Below are 23,294 nucleotides of genomic sequence, written 5' to 3' on the forward strand. Positions count from 1 at the left end.
GGGAACTGAGGTTACATACGTAACCAAGACGTTCCCTTTCTGTCGGTCTCTCGACGTTGTGTCGAGAACGACAGATGGGGTTATCTATGGAAAACGCCACAAACGCTGTATCGCGTCACAATCTCAGCGAAGCGACGGTAACAAGCCTGGGCGTGTCAGCTCGACGCTTTCGTGAAACTTGTAACCTACCAGTGTGGTGGTCGGGGGGTTCCAGAGCTTTCTGGGAGAAAGATGGGTACAGCCCTGACCGGTAACCTTTCACGGACGGGGCCTTAGCTCTCTACAGGCGAGAGGCCGTCCGGCTCGGGTTTACACCGGGAAAAGCGCAACTCTTAATCAGAGAAGCGCTGCAGAGGCCACCTCCTACCCGTGGGGAGGAATATGGTGGAGATATGATATGGTCTCGTCCTTGGAGGAGAACGCATGGAACGGGCGGACTGGGTAGTGCCGCGAGGTGGAGGTCCACCTGGGGAAGCTCATGGGTTACCATGTGTGGGAACCATTGTCATGAGGGTATAACAGACGGAACAGCCCACGGAGGGGGTGTTACTGCGTCCGATAGCACAGGTCCGGTTAGAACTAACTGTGATAGGTCATAAGGTTTCCCGGCCTAAGGGGGAAGGCTGCTCTGCCCAGCCAACCCCCAGGAGGTGCTTGCTTAGTGATGGATGGAGTGCCTGTTCTTAACCAGTGTCTGGGTAAGAAGGAAGGTTGGTGAGGTACCAATTTTCTTAGCCATGTGTTTGGGTAAGAAGAAAAGGGTAAATAGCACACTGACCCAACCTCTTGGAGGGTGGGAAGGTGCTTTCGCAGGCATACGCCCCCCCGGATGCCAGTCCTACATGTCGCCACGCAGGACGTGGGCTGACACCGGGTTTACGCGAAGGTTGTTAACCCTTGCGAAGGTGTTTGGGCGTAGCCCAACCCGTAGCTCTACAGATGTCTGCTAGAGAGGTGCTTCTGCCAGTGCCCAGGAGGTGGCTAAACTCCGGTGGAGTGAGCCCTCACTGCCAATGGGCATGGGAGATTCTGAGATCGAAATGCCGTCCTAACGGCATTCACGACCCAGTGCGCCAGACTCTGCTTGGAGACAGCCTTCCCCTTCTGCTGTCCTCCAACACAAACAAGGAGCTGGTCAGAGCTACTGAAGCTCTGCGTGCGGTCCAGGACACAACACGGATGGGGTTGGGTCTTCCTCCCCAGTGGGGAGCGCCTGCAAGTCCACCACTTGGTCCCCGAAGGGAGAAGTGGGAACTTTGGGCACGTATCCGGGCCTGGGTCTCAAGATAACGTGAGAGTTACCAGGGCCGAATTTAAGGCAATCCGGGGACACAGAGAATGCTTGGAGGTCCCCTACCCTCTTGACGGAAGCGAGCACCAACAGGAGGGCCGTCTTACTCAGGTGAGGAAGATCGGAACCTCTGAGGGGCTCTCAAGAGGGTATGGAGCGGAGATGAGGCGGATTCCGCCCTCTCGCGCCCATTAGGAACCTGGTGACCAGGTCGAGTTGCCCTAGAAACTTTCCATCAACTGAGTCGTGATGAGTAGCGATAGCGACTACATACACTTTCAGTTTGGAGGGGAGATCTTAGTCTCCAGTCTCGTGAGAAGGGGAACACAATCCTGATCAAGCACCTCAGTGGGTCTTTTCTCGTGAGAGAGAGAGACACCAGGACGAGAAGAGGCGCCGTCTAGAGGCGTGTGACCGCCTAGTAGATGGGGCCCTAGCCTGGGTGATGGTCTCAGCCATAGAGGGGGAGTAGCCATCTCAGGATTTTCTCGTCCCGTCTAGAGACCAGACATGGGTGTTCCAGAGGTCTGATCTGGGATGCCAGAACGTGTCCTTCCCCTGAGAGAGCAGGTCCTCTGTCAGGGGAATGGTTCAGGGGGAGTCGCTGTTCAGAGCATCAACTCTGAAGCCAAGTGCGGTTAGACCAGTGTGGTGTAACCAATACACTTGGTGCTCCTCTTCCCTGACCTTGCACAGTGTTTGTGCAAGGAGGCTCCTGGGGGGGGAAGGTGTGCTTCCGCCCGTCCCGTGGTCAGCTGTGCGCCAGGGCATCCGTGCCGAGGGGGTCTCGATCAGGGAGTACCAAAGCAGACAATGGGTGGTGTCATGGGAGGCAAAGAGGTCTATCTGTGCCTGTCCGAACAACACCCAAAATGAGCTGGACCGGGGGTGGAGTCGCCACTCTCCGCAAGGCGTATACTGACGAGAGAGCGTGTCGGCTGTCTGGTTCAGTCTGCCTGGGATGTGTGTGGCCCGCAGGGAGCGGATCACCTGCTAACTCCACAGGAGGAGGCGTCGGGCAAGTTGTGTTAGTTACCGTGAGCGTACACCACTCTAGGCAATTGCACAGCGCAGACGGGGGCCCGTCCAGCGCCCCGCGTCTGCGTGCCCGTTGCACACTGCACCCCACCCCTGCAGCGAGGCGTCCGTCGTCACCACGACGTGCCTCGTAACCTGCCCGAGGGGAATCCCCGCCCAGAGGAAGGTCATGGAAGACCAAGGGGTTAGGGTGCGTCGGCAGCAGGGCGTCATCACCGTGCGCCTGCTGCCGGTGTGCCACGCTGTCCTCGGAACTTGACTCTGTGGCCAGTGTTGAAGCGGTCTCATGTGCATCAGCCCGAGGGGTCTTACCCCCGCGGAGGATGCCATGTGTCCCAGGAGCCTCCAGTTCCAACACTGACTGGGCACGTGCTGCGGACAGCTGTGCCGTCATGGTGACAGAGTTTGGTTCCATACCGAGAAAGAGGATGCTCTGCACTGGGGAGAGTTTGCTCTTTTCTCGGTTGACCTGAAATCCCAATCGATCTAGATGCCGGAGCACCAGGTCCCTCTGTGTACAGAACAGATCTCACGAGTGTTTGCCAGTCGTCGAGATAGTTCAGGGACAGACCGAAAGGGAGGACTCTGTACTGATATGCCCACCCCTCGAACTCGAACCATGGGAACGGGGCAGTGTCGAGGGGATCGAGACATTAGAGTAAGCAACCTTCAGGTCGATTGCCACAAACCAATCCTGACACCTGATAGATGTCAGGATGCGCCTCTGCGTGAGCATCTGAACGGCAACTCGTGAAGGTGCTTGTTCAGGGTACGCAGACCTATGGCAACCCGCCGTCTTTCTAGGGAATGATGAAGTGCAGGTTGTGACCCACTGAACGTCTTGATTTTGGACGAACTCGATGCCTGTTTTGCCAGAAGTCTCTGGGAAACTGGATCGAGTAACCAAGACGGACCACCCGCATTAGCCAGCGAGACAGTGTGGGCAGCTCTTGAGCTCCCAGGGACTGTACAGGGTGACCAAGGGGGCAGTCTGCTTCATCATTTCCACGGGGGGTGGTTCGTCGGCTGGCGGAGCTAACCATCTGTCGCGGGGGGTCCCCGGAGGGAAGGATGGCTCCGCCTTTTTACCTGCCTGGCGGGACAATGGCACGCACTGTCGGTTTGAGAGTGGTGACAACTGTCGTATGTGTACGACCTCACGCCTCGCCAGGGCGTGAGGTCGGTTCGCCGAGCACAGTCCAGTGGAGTGTGGGATCGGCTGCAAGTACACCCGGGGAGACCGAAAAACTCTGTGAGTAAGTGGGCGCCAGGCCCTGAAAAGGGCCCGGCTTTGGTGACGAGGCAGGAGTCGTCACGTGCCGACCGATCAGAGCCGTGGCTGTGATGGTTCGGGCCCGATGTTGTTCTCCCTGGAGTCTTCCCGTCAGTGTCCCTTCTCGTGAGAAGTTTGCTGACGGGGTGGAGGTTTCCCCCTCGACCTCTACTTCCGGGGTGCCGCCTGTGGGGGCACAAGAACCGGAATCGATGTCGAAGGGGTCCTGGGTTGCAGGGAAGCAGACGTCACGCGGGATCTCGGAGGCCTTCCGGCGGCCGAGTCGCGGTGAGAAAAATGTGGTTAATTGCCACTGTCTGCTTCACCGTCAAAAACTGCTGAGCGCAGTCCTCGACGGTCTTTACCAACAACCCACCCTGCGAGATGAGTGTATCAAGAAAGCGGACTTCCTTGGTATCACTCTTATGCACAAGGTATAGCCGGGGGTGTCTCTCCTGGACCACTACCGTGGACATCGTCCGACCCAGGGCCCGTGCCGCCGCCTTAGTTACCCGTAGAGCGCTGTCAGCGGCGGCACGGAGATCCTGCATTATACCCAGGTCGGTCTTACCCTCGTGGGGCTCTCTCAACGCCTTGGCCTGGCGGACCTGCAGGATGGCCATGGCGAAGAGAGAGGAGGCAGCCTTGTCCGCGGCATCGCAAGCCCTCGACACCAGTGATGCCGAAGTCTTACGTGCTTTGGACCGTAGGCGTGGCCGATTCCCCCCAGGTGGTAGCCGTCCGCGGCACAGGTGCACCGCGGGCGGACGTTCCACTCGGGGGATCTCGACGCAGTCCTTGGCTGCCCCACCATCGAGGGAAGTAAGGGAGGTGGAGCTGGTTTTCACTGGAGCGGTCCGAGAGTGGAGCGCTCCAAGTTTTACACAGCTCCTCATGCACCTCCGGAACCCCGGGTTAGCATGAATGACATTTCTGCTTCCTCCTAACTCGACCACTGGGGGTGGAGCTCGGATTCGTCAGAGTCGGATGTCAGTCTCCCTCCGATGCTGCGAACGACATCTCATCTACGTCACACATCGTTCCCGATGTGTGTGCGTGAGAATCCGGACGGTATGCCACCGCCGTTTGGGGAACGTTCAGAAGAGCGTATCGGGGTGCGATCGGCCCGTGAGCACTTAGCTGGCGGGTTTACGTTCGCAGAGTTCCCCATATCACTAACGCTGCTAACGTGGGTGGTCATCGGGGCCGTAGCCACAGATGTCACCGCTCGGGTAGCAGACGAAATGGTGGCTGGTTCCCGTAGGAAGACAGCCACCCGTGACCGCAACTTCTGAATGACAATCTGCCCGCAGTGCGCGCAGATGTGTCAACGAACGCTGCTTCAGTGTGCTGGACGCCCACACACCTAATGCAGCGATCGTGTCAGTCCCCTGCCGCACCCAAGAGAACAGCGGGACATGTCGTTCTCGATGTGTGTGCGTGAGAATCCGGACGGTATGCCACCGCCGGTTGGGGAACGTTCAGAAAAGCGAATCGGGGTGCGATCGGCCCGTGAGCACTTAGCTGGCGGGTTTACGTTCGCAGAGTTCCCCATATCACTAACGCTGCTAACATGGGTGGTCATCAGGGCCGTAGCCACAGATGTCACAGCCCTGGTAGCAAACGAAATGGTGGCTGGTTCCCGTAGGAAGACAGCCACCCGTGACCGCAACTTCTGAATGACAATCTACCCGCAGTGCGGGCAGATGTGTCAACGAACGCTGCTTCAGTGTGCTGGACGCCCACACACCTAATGCAGCGATCGTATCCATTCCTTTCCGCACCAAAGAGAACAGCCGCGCTGGAGAATGCTCAGTCAGTCCTGAAAAGGACTTTTAGATAAATCTCACACCCTCGGAACTGCCGAGACGCCCAGGGGAAGGTCGCTGCAGGTAGGGACGATCCGCTGCTACACGTCGTAGATCCGGCAGTAGAAGAAGACGAAGAATTCATTGAATTCGTTCAGTTCGTAGTCATGAGCGAAGGCTCTGAAGAACAAAAGGTAAATGAATGCTGCACGCCGGCTTCCTTTTATACCGGATATCCGGGGGCGGAGCCCGGCATGCAAATTTCATTCGCCAAATTTCATTGGCCTTTTCTATAGTAGTCAGAGTTGATTGGTTCTCAAGGGCGAACCCCATCTGTCGTTCTCGACACAACGTCGAGAGACCGACAGAAAGGGAACAACAGGTCTCTATCATTGGTTAGCTATGAAGAAGGAGCTTGACGTAGGGTGTTTTTTTTTTTACTTAAAAATACGCTCTGAGCTGCAGAAAAAGACGCCGGCGCTGGCGTTTTAAAAAAGCACTTTGAAAACATGCTTTACGCTTTACTTTAAAGCAGCTTTGAAAAAGTAATCAAGCGTGTACACGGGCTTATGAATGAATCAAATAGTGCAGATACAGTGCAGTAATGTTTTCCAACACATCTCCCCTGTAATACTTGTCATAACCTTTAGTGCAGACTCGTGACAGAAGACCTAATATGACTTGAACATTGACCGATACAAATGCAAAAATTTGAGAACACTAAGATTTGCAAAATGACAGGCTGTTGTTTGACTTGAACTATAATATGCATCTTATGGTTAATATACTAATGCTTTTCTGTTATTTATTAAAGCGTACGTACGTATTTCTGGTGTTACAGTTTGTTTAACTTGCAATTTACTCGGCTGATTTAATTGTTCAATCCATGAATTCTCAAAGTATTTGTTTCAAGAACTAAGTCGATCGAGTACTATCTGTATTGTAATAACATCTGAAGATACGAACACAGGACACTGTATGCCGTGTCAACTAGTCCATGTATAATACTGTTACAAGAGAATTGTAAATGTCCTTTTTCTTACTGGGATCTGCAGAACGATGAATTAATTCTCTAAATACTTTAAACGTTCATGAACTTAATAGAATGTTTTATGACATAATTTTGTTGTTATGGCAACAAACGATAAAAAATATTTTTCATAACATAAATTGATTCATAATATTGTGTAAACAACCTGTTGAACTTCCTGGCAGCAAATATTTTCATCCTCGCTTTGCAGTTTGACGCATTTGCCGCACGTGCACCTATAGATATATTTGGGTGAAACTACAATATTTTTTCATAACGTCGACTTTTTGAAATGCTCTATGTACCATGACAACGCACAATTAGATGAAATATTAGTATTACTAACGTACTTTAAGAAAAATAATAATTTACTTCATTGATAAGCAAAACACAACATGCATGTTGTCACACTGAGTTTTTATGACAAGAGTTGTCACTTGCCACTGACTAACATCCTGCTCCAGTCGTGGTGGAGTTTGTGGAGGATTAGCGTCTTCTTCCTCGTCAGACTCGGGCTCAAACTGGTACGGTAAAATCGCCGCCATCTCTATCTACACATACAGTTGTGTTCAAAATTATTCAACCCCCAATGCTGTAAATGGTTTAAGGGAATTTAGTGTACATTTGTAATTGTATTCAGAATGAAATCCTACAAGGACTTCTTAAAGAACCATATGCAACTAAAATGACATCAATTAGTTTTGTAATACAGTAGTAAATGTTTCTTTTGTGAATTCTTCATTGACATAATTATTCAACCCCTTAAAGACTACCACTCTGAAGAACAGAGGTTCAATGAAGTGTTTTCAATCAGGTATTGAAAACACCTGTGGATATCAGGGAGCAGCAATAAAGCCTAATAAGCACCAATTAGGCAGCTACAAAATGACTGTGATACTCAGCTCCTTCTAGACATTTGCTGGTGTGGTTACAAACATGGTGAGGTCAAGAGAATGGTCCAGGAAGACAAGAGAACAGGTGATTACTCTTCACAGGAAGGGCAATGGCTATAAGAAGATTGCAAAGATGTTAAACATACCAAGAGACACCATAGGAAGCATCATTCGCAAATTCAAGGCAAAGGGCACTGTTGAAACGCTACCTGGTCGTGGCAGAAAGAAGATGCTGACTTCGATGGCTGTGCGCTACCTGAGGCGTAGAGTGGAGAAAAGTCCCCGTGTGACTGCTGAGGAACGAGAAAAGATTTGTCAGATGTGGGTACTGAAGTTTCTGCTCAGACAATACGGCGCACCCTGCGTAATGAAGGCCTCCATGCCAGAACTCCCAGGCGCACCCCCTTGCTGTCCCCAAAGAATAAGAAGAGAGTCGACTGCAGTATGCCAAAAGTCATGTGGACAAACCACAGAAGTTTTGGGATAGTGTTCTGTGGACTGATGAAACCAAATTAGAACTGTTTGGGCCCATGGATCAACGCTATGTTTGGAGGAGGAAGAACAAGACCTATGAAGAAAAGAACACCTTGCCTACTGTGAAGCATGGCGGGGGGTCAATCATGCTTTGGGGCTGTTTTGCTTCTGCAGGTACTGGGAAGCTTCAGCGTGTGCAAGGTACCATGAATTCTCTTCAGTACCAGGAGATATTGGATGACAATGTGATGCAGTCCGTCACAAACCTGAGGCTTGGAAGACGTTGGACCTTTCAACAGGACAATGATCCCAAGCATACCTCCAAGTCCACTAGAGCATGGTTGCAGATTAAAGGCTGGAACATTTTGAAGTGGCCATCGCAGTCACCAGACTTAAATCCGATTGAGAACCTCTGGTGGGACTTAAAGAAAGCAGTCGCAGTGCGCAAGCCTAAGAATGTGACTGAACTGGAGGCTTTTGCCCATGATGAATGGGCGAAGATACCCGTAGATCGCTGCAAGACACTTGTGTCAAGCTATGCTTCACGTTTAAAAGCTGTTATAACTGTAAAAGGATGTTGTACTAAGTACTAAGATTGAATGTCACTTGGGGGTTGAATAAAACTGATAATGATGTGAGCTCAGAAAAGACATTTGTGGTTATTTCATTATAAATGTTATGTTATATTTGTCTGACCTACACGTGCCTCTTTGATTTAATTGTAAGCAGGATGACTGAATGATCATAATCAATGTCAAACCGACCAAAACAATCAATTTCAGTGGGGGTTGAATAATTTTGAACACAACTGTATATATAAAGAGATCCAACCACATATGTAAACCGTAATCCTGTAATGATGGTAGGCGTTCCTTTTGCGACAAATGATGAACGCGTTTGACCAATCACAACAGACTACACCATCTGACCAATCACATGACACAAGGTTACCGGGTAGGAGGGGCCTAGACGGGTGAATCTCTGGACAATTGTTGGACACTCCATAAACCAAAGTAGGGCCTAAAAAAACACATGTTACCTACTTCTTAAGCTCTACAGGGTCCATCTCTATTCACTATCATTTTTTACAAAGAGAGCAGCTTACTCTTATGTAGAATCACCTGTCATCTTTTGTTAAGTTAACAACAACAAAACTATGAGTAAATGATTACAAAGTTTTAATTTTTGAGTTAAATATACTTTGAATAGTGTAGAAAGATAGCCAGTATTTGTGCCTGGGACCCGTTTAAACCATACAACATCCTAAACAGAGTAAGAACATCAGGAGCCCAGAGCAGCAGGTTAGATGATGTGAATAACTACCTGAGGGTAATAACCCACGTCTCTCCAGTAAGCAGTCTAAATGAGAGAAAACAGCATGAAGAGTCATCAATCATTTCCGGATCTCTCTCAAATGTTCTCTCAGGGATGTATTCCCAGAGGCAAGGCAAGCAAAGCATGTGAGAGTTTGAGGAGAACCGTTGATGTAGCCACTGCACAAAATGCTGAGTCTATAAAACACTGTAATGAGTTATAATGAGACAGATAAAGAACAAAGCCATGCTTTATGAGAAATGGCCGAGCGGGAGGTTCATTCTAGTCCATTGTTTCTCAATTTCAGTCCTTGATATCCCCTCAAAGAATATTTTAAATGTCTCCATATATAAAAGAGCTTATTTAACTCATCAGCCCCCTTGCAAAACAGGCTTTTCAGACCTTCAAACAGTAGCCTATGACGAGAGAGCAAACTGAAAAAAAGCATTTAGAGTCATCTACTCTCGAATCTCTCTTGCAGTACTGTAATGTTAAATGCCGTTAAAGATCTGTGTGAAGTCGAACACGCCTAATGTTTCAGACGTCTCCAAAATAACTAACAGTCTGGTGAGTTGTTTTATAAAGGCAACGATCTCAAACATTCTGGGATGAAGGGCCTGGAATTGAGAAACACTGATCTAATCGCCTCCGTACCTTGACTCGAGGGTTGAAGCTACCGATTGGATCGCTCTTGAAATCGTTCTTGTTTTTATGACACAGTACGGTAGTAATGATGATTATAATGAGGGTCACCACACCGATGGGCGCCAGCACCGCAGCAATGATCCACAGATTGTTGGGAGGATTCTTCACCACGGCTGCAAGATTGGAAATAATGTCAGTCACATATTAAATAACAAGCTGAAGTATGAGGACAGAATATTTAAGTATATTTCATATTTTTAAACAATAAAACAAGAACATAGTTCAGCAACGTGCAGATAGGATTGGCACTTTTGTTCATGTGCCTGGAGCTGCTGAAGTTACAGCAAAACACGACTTGGTGGTGCTCAAGCACAAAAGGGTCTTACACCGGACGTGATAGGCATGACGTGACACAAGACATTAGAAACGCATTAGAACCCATTATAATTTAAAATATTGTCCTTCCTAGATGTGCGTCTTGCCGCGCCACATCCAGTGTGGACAATATTTGTTTTGCTATAACTTCAATAGCTCCAGGCACTTGAACAAAAGCGGCAATCTCATTAGTTGGCCAGTTTTCAATGCAGCTTGTCACATTTTTTAATAACGCTTTTACGTCTGCTGTTTTGTGCGTTGGTGTGCACACACATTGGCGCCCTTTGACTAGTCATAAGGCATTAAACATGTCGACAATAAAGTTTTTGCCACCATTACAATGAGCTATTTCTATCTACATACACAGTGGGTCCCCTTGCATGCATTGTTTCTACAGTAGCCCTAAATGGACAAACTACTCTACAGAGCGCGTTTCGTAAATACGTTATCTCCAGTTGCACCACCTCTACTGCTGTGGCATCATTGTAGATGCGACACAAACAAATGCACATTATGTTGTTATGTTATTATTAGGTTTTAAAAAGGATGAGTTACTGTGTAATGTTTATTGTGTTGCCCTGTGTACCTCCATTATGAGTATGTTCATAGAGCTTCTTGGAGTTGAATCCATAACATTCAGTAAGATTTTATGAAAACAATGTTTTTCCCAAAGCACATACAGTACTATATTGGTAAGAATCTTAGAGGCTGTTTATGGAGGCAGTTGATTAGTTCTGAAAAAGAGCAACAGTCAACAGTAATGAGATTTTACCTCATTCACTAATGGGATCGTATTTCTGTAAATAAAGCTTGAGTGATTTGATTTGAAATTACAGTAGTTATTGTAATTCTGCTGATGCTAGGAATACCCAAAGCTTAGGGAGAAAGTAATTTAACCTTCAGCTTGCAGTTCGACAAAATAGCCCAGCGTGAGTGCCATGGTCTGCGAGTCCAGTGTATTAAGGAGCTTGGCTGTGGCTGTGCCGAGCAGTGGGGTCCCGTTTTGCTGGACGTAGTAGGTCATCTCAGCTGGGTTTTTTGGACCTTGTAAGCGCCTGATACTCACCATCTGAATTCAACAAAACACAGCATGATCACCTTCTGTACACACAGTTTTCATTTGTAAACCATGTTGAATATTTTCCATCGACGCAACTTTCAGTACTGGAGGAACATTTTAATTTGCATGAGTGTTGTTTTAATGCCCAATGATCCAAATCCCATCATTCATATATGCTCAAAAACTGAATATGTATGCTGAAATTTGTTATCTTGTAGACCAGTCCGAGGTGCCGAGTTGTGGATAGTTACTGTGTTCTCACACACTTTGCTGCGAATGTTCAGCATCACTTCACTATTACAATACAGGCACCTCAATTTGCTCTTTAAAGGCACAAAACGCAATTCACTGTTCATTGTTTCTGGATGCGGGCCAAGTTAAAAAGCTTCTCTCCATTATTTTATCATTGTGTGATGAAGCTGCCCAGACTAATACAAAATATAAACAAACATTGTTAACCATTTGCTTTTTGCTGGTAGTAATGGTGCTACATCAATTGTGGCACACAAACAGTGCAGAGCTTCATGAATAATGCACTAGCACTGATTTGTTGAAAGGTGTGCTACACAAAAATAGTGCCATTGTGTGCATACAAATACTCATGACATGTAGGCCATGTTCACGCATTGTGGATAGTATGTCAAAAAATCTGGCTACATAATTTGAAGTACAATAATTCCAAGCTTTAGCCTTGGTTAAACTGGATAGATCGTGGAGAAGGTCCATTCATAGAATTAAACAATTCTCTCAATTGTACGTTTTTGACTCGCAATTCTGACTGCTTTTCTTAGAATTGTGAGACAATACACTCACAATTAAGGACTATAAGGTCCACTGAGGGAAAACTGCTGTTGTTTAAATAAAATATGCAGAGGAAAGCAAAGTCCTGGTGATCCCTTTGATTTATGTACCTTAGTATTCGAAAGTATTCTTAAGTATTTAAAAGTATACAAAACTCGTGTAATCTAACGGTATACGTTACCGACTACTTTTTAAAGCATGTATTTTGTAATCTGTAAAAACATTTGAAAAGTAACCTTCCCAGCCTTGTATACTTAAAGCTAGTTAAGTAAATTTGCACCTTACAAGCAGACAATTTATTCACAGTATTAAACTATTCGGAGGTACCGAAGTGGGAACGGTGAAACAATATTTCATGACCCCTTTAAAGTAGGTAGACAACAGTCAAAATAGTCCGTTTTTGTTGTGATACTATGAAAACATTGCTAGTTTGCCAAACTTTTGATGTTACAGAATCAATATCTCAGTTAACAAATTGTCATAAAACCTTTGTTCCATGTGCACATACCTGGACAGTGTAACTGTCCACTGTTGTTGCTCTTCTGAAACGAATGCCTTGCTGATGGGCCAGCATGAGGAGCTCAGCCAAACGCTCCTCCATCAGACTTGCGAAGCTCTGGTAGTGTACCTCAAGAGATGAGTTCTCCACATCCTGAATAACTGCAGAGTTAGGAAGAGGAAAGACAGTAAGTGCAAGATTTTCCCAGATTCTCTGCACTGAATATGTTACAGAATATGAACATGTTCCTTTCATTGCTATTTGCCCTTTTAAATTAAGCTCTTTGACTTATTTATGATGAGGAAGATGATTACCTGTGATGACCCAGAACGGCCTGGTTTCTACAGAGATATTGAGGTTGTGGTACTCCAGAGCTATAGAGTATAAGGAAGAAAGCAAGACAGGGTAGAGAGAGAGAGAGAGAGAGAGAGAGAGAGAGAGAGAGATAGAGTAGATAAGACAGTTTCTTTCTAAAGCCAGTTACTTTGATCGTGGTCCTGAGGCTTAGCTTTGCACATTCACACCAGCCACATCATTTCCCAAATGAAACTTTTACTCAATTGCATACTGGCAGTGTGATTAAAGGATTTGGCTGACATTGTGTCTTCCAGGCAGAATCTGTAAATAGTCTATAAAATCTGTACAGCCGTTGAATTACTTTACTTCACTGACAAGAGTTCATAATTAAATTCAGAATGCGTCTAAACTTTCAATGCAATTTCTCAAATTGTTAAGAGCCCACACTGAGGTAGAAAAAAGGATGTGTCATTTAACATTCAAGTGTCAATTTTATAGTAGGCCTACATTTATTTCATTATACCTATCAACGGGGTTGGGGAGCAACTGACTACATGTAACGGGATTACAGTGATCAGGATACAAAAAAGTAGTTACAATTAGTTAAAAATTTGATTTCTGTCAGGATTACAACTGTTTCGAAACAAAAGTACGTTTTTAAATGTGAAAGTGTGAAGGTATTTTTGTGCCGAGCAACCAATTTCAATAACCAATTTCTATTACATAAAAAAGAATCCTGAATGCTTTGCCTATCAAAAATATGATGTTTATAATGCATTGTGTTAACTGACATTAATAATCAAGATTACACAATCAAAGTCTATAATAAATGATAAAGATTTCATTTTAATCTTGCAGCCCTCTCTTATAAATTTGTTTTAGATCTATGTCATTTGATATTCTGCTTCAAGCCACCTAAAGACAATTCTGATGCCTCTTTACTTCTGTGTAAATTAAAAGACTAAATCTTTTTGCTTCTCTGTTTTATTTACACATGTGTCCCTAAAAGTAATCCAAAAGCAATCAGACTACACTTATTTTCTATTGTGATACTTGGATTACGTTACTGATTACATTTGTAACTGTAACGCAATACATTTTCAAAGTAACACTCCCAACCCTGCCTATCAAACACACAAAATGTCCTAAAACATGAAGGTGAGTGTAAAAGAGTTTGGTGTTGAGCACGGAAGTGAATGCTGACAGTAAAAAGAACCCCACAATCCCAAGAGCAGAAGTGGGACAGCGAGAGGTGTGTGATATTCTCACATGAATGTACATATGTTTGCAGAAGGCGGTTTACAACAGACACTCAGTACAGTACATGACAACTCCCCACTGTTTGTTATTTTTCTTGATAATTGGATTCATGTGCATGCTGTGCTCTTACCCTTGCTTGTTAAACCTGTTTCTGCCTCCTGTGAATGTTGTGATGTTGACATAACGGCAACACTACACAACAAACAGTTAATGGTTTTATTAATAAGCCTTATCTATGGTTGATTTTCTATGGCATCAAATCTAATATAAGGTATTGTATTAAACACATCAAATGTCAACATCATATTTTTTATCATTTCAAAAGTAAAACATATAGCTTGAAAAGAGTGAGAACAGGTGAACAAGCCTTATTGGGAACATGGGTTAGATGCAGTGGTGGAAAGAATACTGGAAATTTGTACTTAAGTACAAGAACTGTTGCATTGCTGAATTTGTACTCAATTACAAATAGAGGTACTGGTGTTAAAAAAGTAATCGAGTAAAAGTAAAAATTACTCTTCTCAAAAACTACTTAGAGTACTAGTTACTCGTTACTTTTTAGGCGGTGTTATTTAATGAATTAAGAATAGTTATTAATAATCAAATTTTGAGATTTATACAGAAAATTGCTACTTTTAACAAAACTCATCTTTACCTTACTGATAAAGCATATAACTGGATACAACTCAAGACAAAATAATCATTCAATGTGTTATTCTGTCTGTCTGTCTGTCTATCATGTGTGCAGTTTTCCAGTTAAAACCATTTATACAATTCAAACACTTTTCAATCATGTGTACTAGGCCCCACAATGCAGAATTTAATAAATAAGAGCCCTAAATAATACCTTCAAAAAATGCAAAACATGTATTACCTTAATTGCATTTGATTATGATTAACCTTCATATCTGTAGAGGAGTTGGCTGATCAATTACTCAACCTCAAACCATCCGAGATGTACTTGACATTATTTCTTAGGTAGAACAATAAAGATTTTTACCTGGAGTTGTTGTCCATGGTTTTTCATGGTTCATGTCTTTAAAGGTTCAAAATACAGATAGATGCAACATAAAAGTAATCCCTGCGGCTTCTTTCGATGTAATGACGTTTTATTTAAGCGAATCGATCAAACTGTGCAAGAAACTGATTGTTATTAACAACATTATAACTGGTAATGCACAGTTTGCAAAACTGCTTCGCATGGATTCCAGTCGCATATGTTCCCTACTCACTTATAGGGGTAGAGCACTTGATGTAGAGACTTTGGAGAGCGATGGACAATTTTCTCTCATGATACAGCCGTTTTAGATGAAACTTGACGAATGGAGTGATATAGCTTCGTATTTATCATAGCCGTTTGATACGCGCCCTGCCTGCTGCACACGTTCGTCCTACTTCATTATTAAACTAAATTGTCGGCAGATGTCTTGAAATCTGTGCGCGCAGGTTTTCTATGCGCGATTTGAGTGGACGGGTCAGGTGATGGGACGGATTACTCTCCTTAGCCAATCACATAAACATTAAACATATAAAGTAGCGACGACAATGTGAGGATAAACAGCGCAGTAACAGTACAAAAACAGCACTAAAAAGGATTCAAGTAAAAGTACACTGTTTTTAAACTACTTAGAATAGTACAATTCCAGAAAAAAACTACTCAATTACAGTAATTTGAGAATTTGTAATTCGTTACTTTCCACCACTGGTTATTTGACATTTTTTCTGTCTAACGTTTCGCTAAACGATGTAACAGTCAAGTTACACCATCAAACCAAAATTTCAACTATTTGTTAAATGTATTAAATTAATAGTTTCATAAGTTTCATCCTATGTGTACAATTGAAAATCTCTTACGCTCTGCAGTGATCAGTGGAGGGTAAAACAGGAAGTAGCCCACCAGCTCTGCTGTCAAACGACTGAGGAGGTTACTGGCTGTAGTGCCATTGAGAGTGACGCTTCCATTATAAACCACATAGATCAGAGATACAGCAGGAGTACCTGAAGACTGAGATGCACTCAAGATCTGTGTGGGAAAAAAAAAAGATATCTTACACTAAAATTCATGGGCAGTTCAAACTTGTAAAATTTTAGTATTACTTGATAATTGTTTTTTTTCATACTGTAATCATTTATGGCTGGAATACACTACAAGACTTTTAAAGGGGTCATGTGACACGTATATTATCATTTGTTTAAGATGTAATACAATGTGTATACACGATTTAAGGTTCACAAACCGTGCATATTTGTATCTCCTCTTTGCCCCGTGTGGATTTTTTGCTAAGCTCATCGCTCTGAAAAGTGATTGGTCGAATACTGCAAGCATGTGACGGATGTGTAACGCCTCTTACCATTTTGGAAAATCTGGTTCCAAAGCAATTGTACCACACGTCGCCAACCTTACTTTTGTATACATTTGTGCGGTCTTAGTCAAATTCTCAAAATATCTATTTTTTAACCCTTTTTCATTAAAGGTTAATCCTTATGGTCTTTCTCACCTGTACAGTGAGAGAGCTGTAAGAGTTAAGCACCATGGCCTCTGCCTCAGCAAAAGCATTCTCCAGCCTCTGCTCCATCATCTGAGTAAACCTACAGGATCTGAGGTCATCGTCTGGACCTACAAACCTCAGAACTACACAAACATGCACACACACACACACACACACACACACGCACACAAAAGAGATTATTAAGTTGCATTACATCAACTAACATTTTCTTTTGTGTATAGCAGAGACATTCAAGAAAAGACACTACTTCTATGTAGATTTGTGCTTATGTTGGTTGTGTGTTTTTTTGTCATTGTAAGCAGTAATGTATCTGTAGTGATGGAGATTGAGTTGTATGTCTGACCTGTCTTCAGCATGTGTGTGATGGCAGGACTGGGTCTCCATCGGGCTGCTGGCATCGGAACTGCCTGGACCAGAGGCACAAACTGTCGGATATCTGCCATTAATCTCTCAAAACCATAAAGATTAAGAGCCTCCACCACCACAGAGGCGGTGTACACCATCCCTCCATGGGTCACGTAATATCCAACAGTCACGTTAGGCACACTGGAAATGCTTTCCACCTGCGGCACATGAAAAATTAAACACAAAAATGGAAACTCCTTACAGAAGAGCATTATTTTATCATTATTTTATCATAAAAGTGCAGAGGTTTCTTTCTCAGGTTCAAATTAAAACTGTATTTTGACTGAATGAAAGAAACGATGGATGATGTTTCAGAGTCCACTTTTTAAAGGGCTCTTAAAAGCTTGAAATTAATTTTTTCAATAGCTCGAGACAGAAGATCTCAGGACTGTTCCTTGTCAGGACATCATTCTCCTGTGGCTCCAGAGTGATAATGACATTTATAGTGATACGTTCCAACCTTCTCCCATTGTGCTGGTTTTTCTTTGGATCTTTGTGTAGATATTGTTTTCTTATGCCTTTCATCTTAAAGACAAAAGGACAGAGAAATGGTCTTATTCTGATAAATCAGCATAGTTGGTCACCAGTACAGTATGTTGCACATTGTGTGTGTGTGTTTTATCTCCATAACTTCCTTAACCAGCTTGTTTGTATAAGTTGACAAACCTTTACTATTCAAGAATAGCTATGTTGTTCTGCCATAACAAAACCAAGAATAACCAGCATTGTATTACTTACTGGATAATGTGAATATAATGTTCCACAACTTTGTTTGCTTATGTTATAGCCATTGCCCTTTGCGTCATAAATGGTACTGTAAAAAGGTTCAAAAAAGGAAGGAGGCGGGAACCGGCAGACATTAAAAGAAAGTTTTAATATAAATAATAACAGCCGGCGGCCCTTCACGGCCGACCGCCGGCGAACAAAACAAATCACAAAACACGGAAGTAAAAACACAAGAACATAAATACAAACGTAAAACATGTTCGGGCCCGGTCCTCTCTCTTCGACGGTCCAATCGCTCGTTCTCTTATATGCTCCCGATCTCCTAAGTGTTTCGAGGCCGGTGCGTGCACAGCTGGCGCTCATCTCGAACCACGGTCTCGCACCCCCTACTTCACTACATACCCCCATCACCCCTCACAGGCCGGGGGTACCCCCGAGACTGTGCATGCTCCCTCCCTCGGGGGGGGGGGGGTGCTGGTTATGCAGCGACGAGACGAGACAACGGAGACGGGAGCCCTCGGAGCGACCGGAAAGAGAGAGGGGAGAGAGGAAAATAAAAATTATAGTCTGGTTCCCCGACATGCTGCCGCTCGGTCCTCAACCAGCTGGGATACTCTCCTTCATGGTGCCTTGCGGTGGCCCTGGGGCTTCGGTGGACGGCTCGACCATCCGCCCCCTGGCGGCTCCTCCTTTATCGGGGAGTCGGGCAGGTTCTCCGTCCCCTGCTCCTCCCCCTTGGGCGGACGGACGAAGGCTCCGGCCTATGGCAGGCGGTGGCTGCACTCGGCACTCCCGCCCCCTGCTCCTCCCCCTCGGGGGACGGACGCAGGCTCCAGCCTCTGCCGGACGGCGGCAACTCCCCCACTCCCGCCTGGACGAAAGCCACCCCACCTCGACCCAGGGGTGCGGCAGCAAAGGTCGCCATTCCACCGAAGCTTTGACGGTGGCCGCACTGTGCACTTCCGTTACCCCAGAGCCACCGCTTCGGGCAGCCACTGGCGGACGCCCTTCGTCCGCGCTGCCCAAACTCTCCAGCACCGCGAGGCCACTCGGCGGCGAGGACTCTCCGACAGCATGTCTCTCTTTCATCCCGGGTTTCGGCACCAATGTAGAAAGGTTCAATAAAAGGAAGGAAGGAGGCGGGAACCGGTAGACATTACAAGAAAGTTTTAATATAAATAATAAAAGCCGACGGCCCCTCACGGCCGACCGCCGGTGAACCAAACAAACAAATCACAAAACACGGAAGTTAAAACACAAGAACATAAATACACACGTAAAACATGTTTGGGCCCGCTCCACTCTCGTTCTCTTATATGCTCCTGATCTTCTACGTGATTCGAGGCCGGTGCGCGCACAGCTGGCGCTCATTAACAATTACTCACCGGTCTCGCCCCGCCTACTCCGCCACAGGTACCAAATAACTTTTATGATTAAAAACGACCAACAAAAACTCAAATTTCTAGTTAATTTGCTCACCCTCAGGCCATCAGAGATGTAGGTGACATGTTTTCTTGAGTAGAACCATAAAGAAGATTGTTTGGTAAATCCAGTTCTGGTAAAGAATTCCCAAAGCACATAATTCCAAAAAGCGTCTCCTGGCGACATGTTGATGTTTCGTGAAGCGAATTGTTTGATATTTTCATAAAACTGAACGTGATTTTTAATGATGTTTTACTAACTAAGTTCAGGAGGAGCTGGATCAGATAATCAATTCGGCTGGTCGGCTAGCAGCAATCACAGCAATCGACCTATCAGTTCAAAAGAGAGAGAGAGAGAGTCTCTACAAATAGTCAAGACGTCTTACCTTCACTCTCTCTTCAGTCTCAAGCATTGGTATATCCAAATTGCAGCGATGTCAGAGAACGAAACAATCCCAATTGACAACTCCGTCGACGATCCGGGTCCTTCGGTGTCCCCGAGCGACGGCCAGCACAAGAGGCCATCGGCATTCCCGCGCCTCTTCTACTACCCCGAGACGCAGTTGCACACAGTCACCACCGCCTTCCAGGCAGCCATTGACGTCTCCAGCTTCCTCCTATGCGTCCATCCTCCCCTCCATCCCGCCTATCCAGATGTGGACGGTTATAGGATTACGGCAAGCGCTAATTAAAGCAGACGTCCGCGACGGATGAACAAGGCCGAACTGAACGGTTTGTAGTCCTCACTCCAGCCGGATTCCCTGACTGCTCTAACTGTCACTCCGACGAGGGCAACAGGAAAGCAGAGGCATGTCCGTGATTCCCCATATCTACAGCCAGATCAGACTCCAACGAGGAGGGGCCTCCGGTCCGAAAACCGCCGCAGCGGTCCCTCTGCAAGCTTGGGCCGCACCCCGGACGCCAGATCCGCCCACCTGCAGTCTCTTCCCCGCTCAGAAGAGCTAAAGCAGGCAGCATCCCCGGGCACCATTCAAGCCAGCCACACATCAAGCCGACCCAGTAACGCGAGCATGGCTCTGCAAGCGGCCCTAGCTCACCCACACATCCTCACAATCTCCTCCTCAGTACAGTAGCTTGAGACTGGCCCCGCAAACAGCCCCAGCAGCTGCTATTCCCCCTCTCATGTCTCTCCCTCAGGCTCGTCCCTCCTTCTCACTGTCATCGGCAGCGAGTCCCGCCCAATGCCCCGGCCCTGGAGCCGCCTACCGTGACAGCAAGCATCAGGTCGCAGGTACTGGCAGGTGCGGACGTAGACCTCTTCTATCCCCACTCTCACCTGCGTCAGCAGATCGCCAAATCACCTACAGCGAGCTCTCACTCACTCTAAAGAACACACAGCAGTTCACGCACCTTAACATTTCCAGAATTCACCGTATCCTTTTCACGCTACCTCGAGGTAATCAGCACGGCATTCCCTCATAGGAGCCACAAGCTCAGTGACTACCTTGCCATAGTCACAGAGCTTGCGCTCTCTTACGGGGGAACCCATTTCTACACCTATTATCATCTATTTTCTGGCAAATGTGCCATCCGCGTAGCTCAGTGGAACCAGTGTCCTTACTGGGGGGCACTGGACCTGCAGCTTCACAACCGAGTTTTCCTCGGTTGCAAGAATATTTCATCCCACAGCACCACTTCTTGCCACTTGGTTCACTCACCCTCCCCCCCCCGCCCGGACTCACCTCAAATCCACAGGCTACGTCCCACGCTTCCCATCATATCCCTCCAACCCCCCTCTGCCAGATTCTGATTGCCGGCAACCATCAAGCCGCGAACCATGCAGCTTCTGCAAGCTCACGCCCTAGAGGACTTAATAACCCTAACCAGCGCATGCCATGACGAACTCGGTTTATGGATAAAATTCCTTAATCAATGGAACGGTTTGTCCTTCTTTTACAAGGACATGAGCGCTCTCCCCGTCGTTATTCAATTGTTCACCGACTACGCCCCCCTCCGTTGATTTCAGAGGATATTACCAAGGACGCTGGTTCGCCTCTACGTGGCCCCCCAGCTCCTAGAATTACGTCCTCAGCCTTATTCGAGCTGTACCCTCTCGTAGTCGAGGCTTCTTTGTGGGGGAATGAGTGGTCCACTTTAAGCATTACCATTCATTGCGACAACGAAGCGACAGTGCACTGCATCAATAAAGGCCGTTCATATTCTTCCGCACTGATGCCTTTCCTTTGACGCCTCACCTGGATATCGGCTAGCGATCAGTTCATTGTTACTGCTAAACATGTTCCTGGTTCTGGAAACCAAATAGCCGACGCTCTTTCCCGTTTTGCCTTCCAGGAATTCAGGCGCCTGGCACCAGACGCGGACCCCCTACCAACACCAGTACCTCCTTTTTCGGAACTGATATTCCCGTAAATCACCGACTAAGAACTCTCCTAGACTCTTCATTCAATTCTATCATCCAAGCCGTCTCCCTCAGGACCCTTCAGTCGTACCTAACCGCGTGGAGGAGTTTTAAGTCATTCCACCAAACATACAACATGTCTTTTCCCGAGTTCTCTCTGCTTACCATCACCTCATTCATATCCTTCCTGAATCCTTCCTGTTCTTTTTTTTCTTGCACTACTCTCATCAGCACAGTATTATTTTTATTCAACTGGTTTGCACTTTATCTGCCATGTGCCAATTGTCACTTTATCTCTCTTTATTTTTATTTTTTTATTGTTCTACAATGTCCTCATTTGTATATCCATATAGTTTATATGTACATATCGTTAAATCGTATTTATCTTTATTTCAACGTCTACTGTCAGTGTTTAATGTTATTTGTATGCACCAAGGGTCTGAGAGTAACGCAATTTCGATTCTCTGTATGTATGTACTGTACATGTGGAAGAATTGACAATAAAGCACACTTGAACTTGAACTTGAATATCAACAAAAACCTGCAAGCCAGCTCAATTAAAGGCTCAATTAAAGGGTACCTAAGCGGAATTCAATTTTTCCACAAACTCATTTTTAACTCAACCTGCCCAGCTATAGCCAGTCCTCAAGCCTCTATGCTCATCAAAGGAATACAAAGAGCTCAACCCGCCTGCCCGGACACAAGACAACCTACAACTTTGGATCTATTGACCAAATGCTTTCCTTCACTCCGCAGAGGTTACCACTCCATGCACACAACCTCGACGGCATGTTCACTCTGGCCTTTTTTGGATTTCTCAGATGCTCTGGAATGACCACTACATCCAGCTTCAACCCTACAGTCCACCCCGCCATCTCTGACATCTCTGACTTCGCAGTGCTCCATCTACGTTCTGCAGCACCAGACGTCCCCCCCTTAGAGCATAGCATTGCAGCAGCAACCGCCCCACATCGGCCAGTGTCTCCATCTATGTTCTGCAGCATCAGACATCACTCACTCAGAGGCCAGCATCGCAGCAGCGACCACCCTACAAGGGCCCGTGCCTCCACCTATGTTCTGCAGCAGCGACATCACTCCCTTAGAGGCCAGCATCGCAGCAGTGACCGCCCCACAAGGGCCCGTGACTCCATCTATGTTCTGCAGCAGCATACATCACTCCCTTAGAGGCCAGCATCACAGCAGCGACCGCCCAACAAGGGCCCGTGCCTCCATTTATGTTCTGCAGCAGCAGACATCACTCCATTTAAGGACAGCATCACAGCAGCGACCGCCCCACAAGGGCCCGTGCCTCCATCTATGTTGTGCAGCAGCAGACATCATTCACTTAGAGGCCAGCATCACAGCAGCGACCGCCCCTGAAGGGCCCGTGCCTCCACCTACGTTCTGCAGCAGCAGACATCTTTTACTTAGAGGCAAGCATCGCAGCAGCGACCGCCCCTCAAGGGCCCGTGCCTCCATCTAGGTTTTGCAGCAGCAGACATCATTCAATTAGAGGCCAGCATAGCAGCAGCGACAGCCCCACAAGGGCCCCTGCCTCCATCTACGTTTTCCAGCAGCAGACATTACTACCCTAGAGGCCAGCATGGCAGCAGCGCCTACAAGGCCCAGTGGTTCCATCTATGTTCTGCAGCACAGGACATCACTCCCTTAGAGGCCAGCATCGCAGCAGCGACCTCGCCACAAAGGCCACCTGCAGAAACGGAGTGTTGAGGCTGTACAGATTGGCTAATATTATAAAAAATGACGTCCAAATTTATGAAAATATCGAGCAAG

The 23,294-nt window shown here is 46.4% G+C and overlaps 1 protein-coding gene across 3 annotated transcripts in view; it reads right to left on the reverse strand.

Moving 5' to 3' along the window:
- Positions 1-23,294, reverse strand: part of kiaa1549lb (KIAA1549-like b) — an 85,343-nt gene that overhangs the window by 32,310 nt on the left and 29,739 nt on the right. For 2 of the 3 annotated variants that reach the window (XM_056766763.1, XM_056766762.1), the window contains exons 5-12: positions 16,912-17,131; positions 16,557-16,690; positions 15,913-16,081; positions 12,816-12,875; positions 12,511-12,662; positions 11,039-11,210; positions 9,776-9,939; positions 9,131-9,166 (exon numbers count right to left, since the gene is read on the reverse strand). In XM_056766763.1, coding sequence (XP_056622741.1) covers positions 9,131-9,166; positions 9,776-9,939; positions 11,039-11,210; positions 12,511-12,662; positions 12,816-12,875; positions 15,913-16,081; positions 16,557-16,690; positions 16,912-17,131 — 1,107 coding nt within the window. The remainder of the gene's footprint in view (positions 1-9,130; positions 9,167-9,775; positions 9,940-11,038; positions 11,211-12,510; positions 12,663-12,815; positions 12,876-15,912; positions 16,082-16,556; positions 16,691-16,911; positions 17,132-23,294) is intronic. The other variant, XM_056766764.1, reaches the window with a different exon arrangement.

Source organism: Triplophysa dalaica, chromosome 14 (assembly GCF_015846415.1).
Source record: "Triplophysa dalaica isolate WHDGS20190420 chromosome 14, ASM1584641v1, whole genome shotgun sequence".
NCBI classification, from domain to species: domain Eukaryota; kingdom Metazoa; phylum Chordata; class Actinopteri; order Cypriniformes; family Nemacheilidae; genus Triplophysa; species Triplophysa dalaica.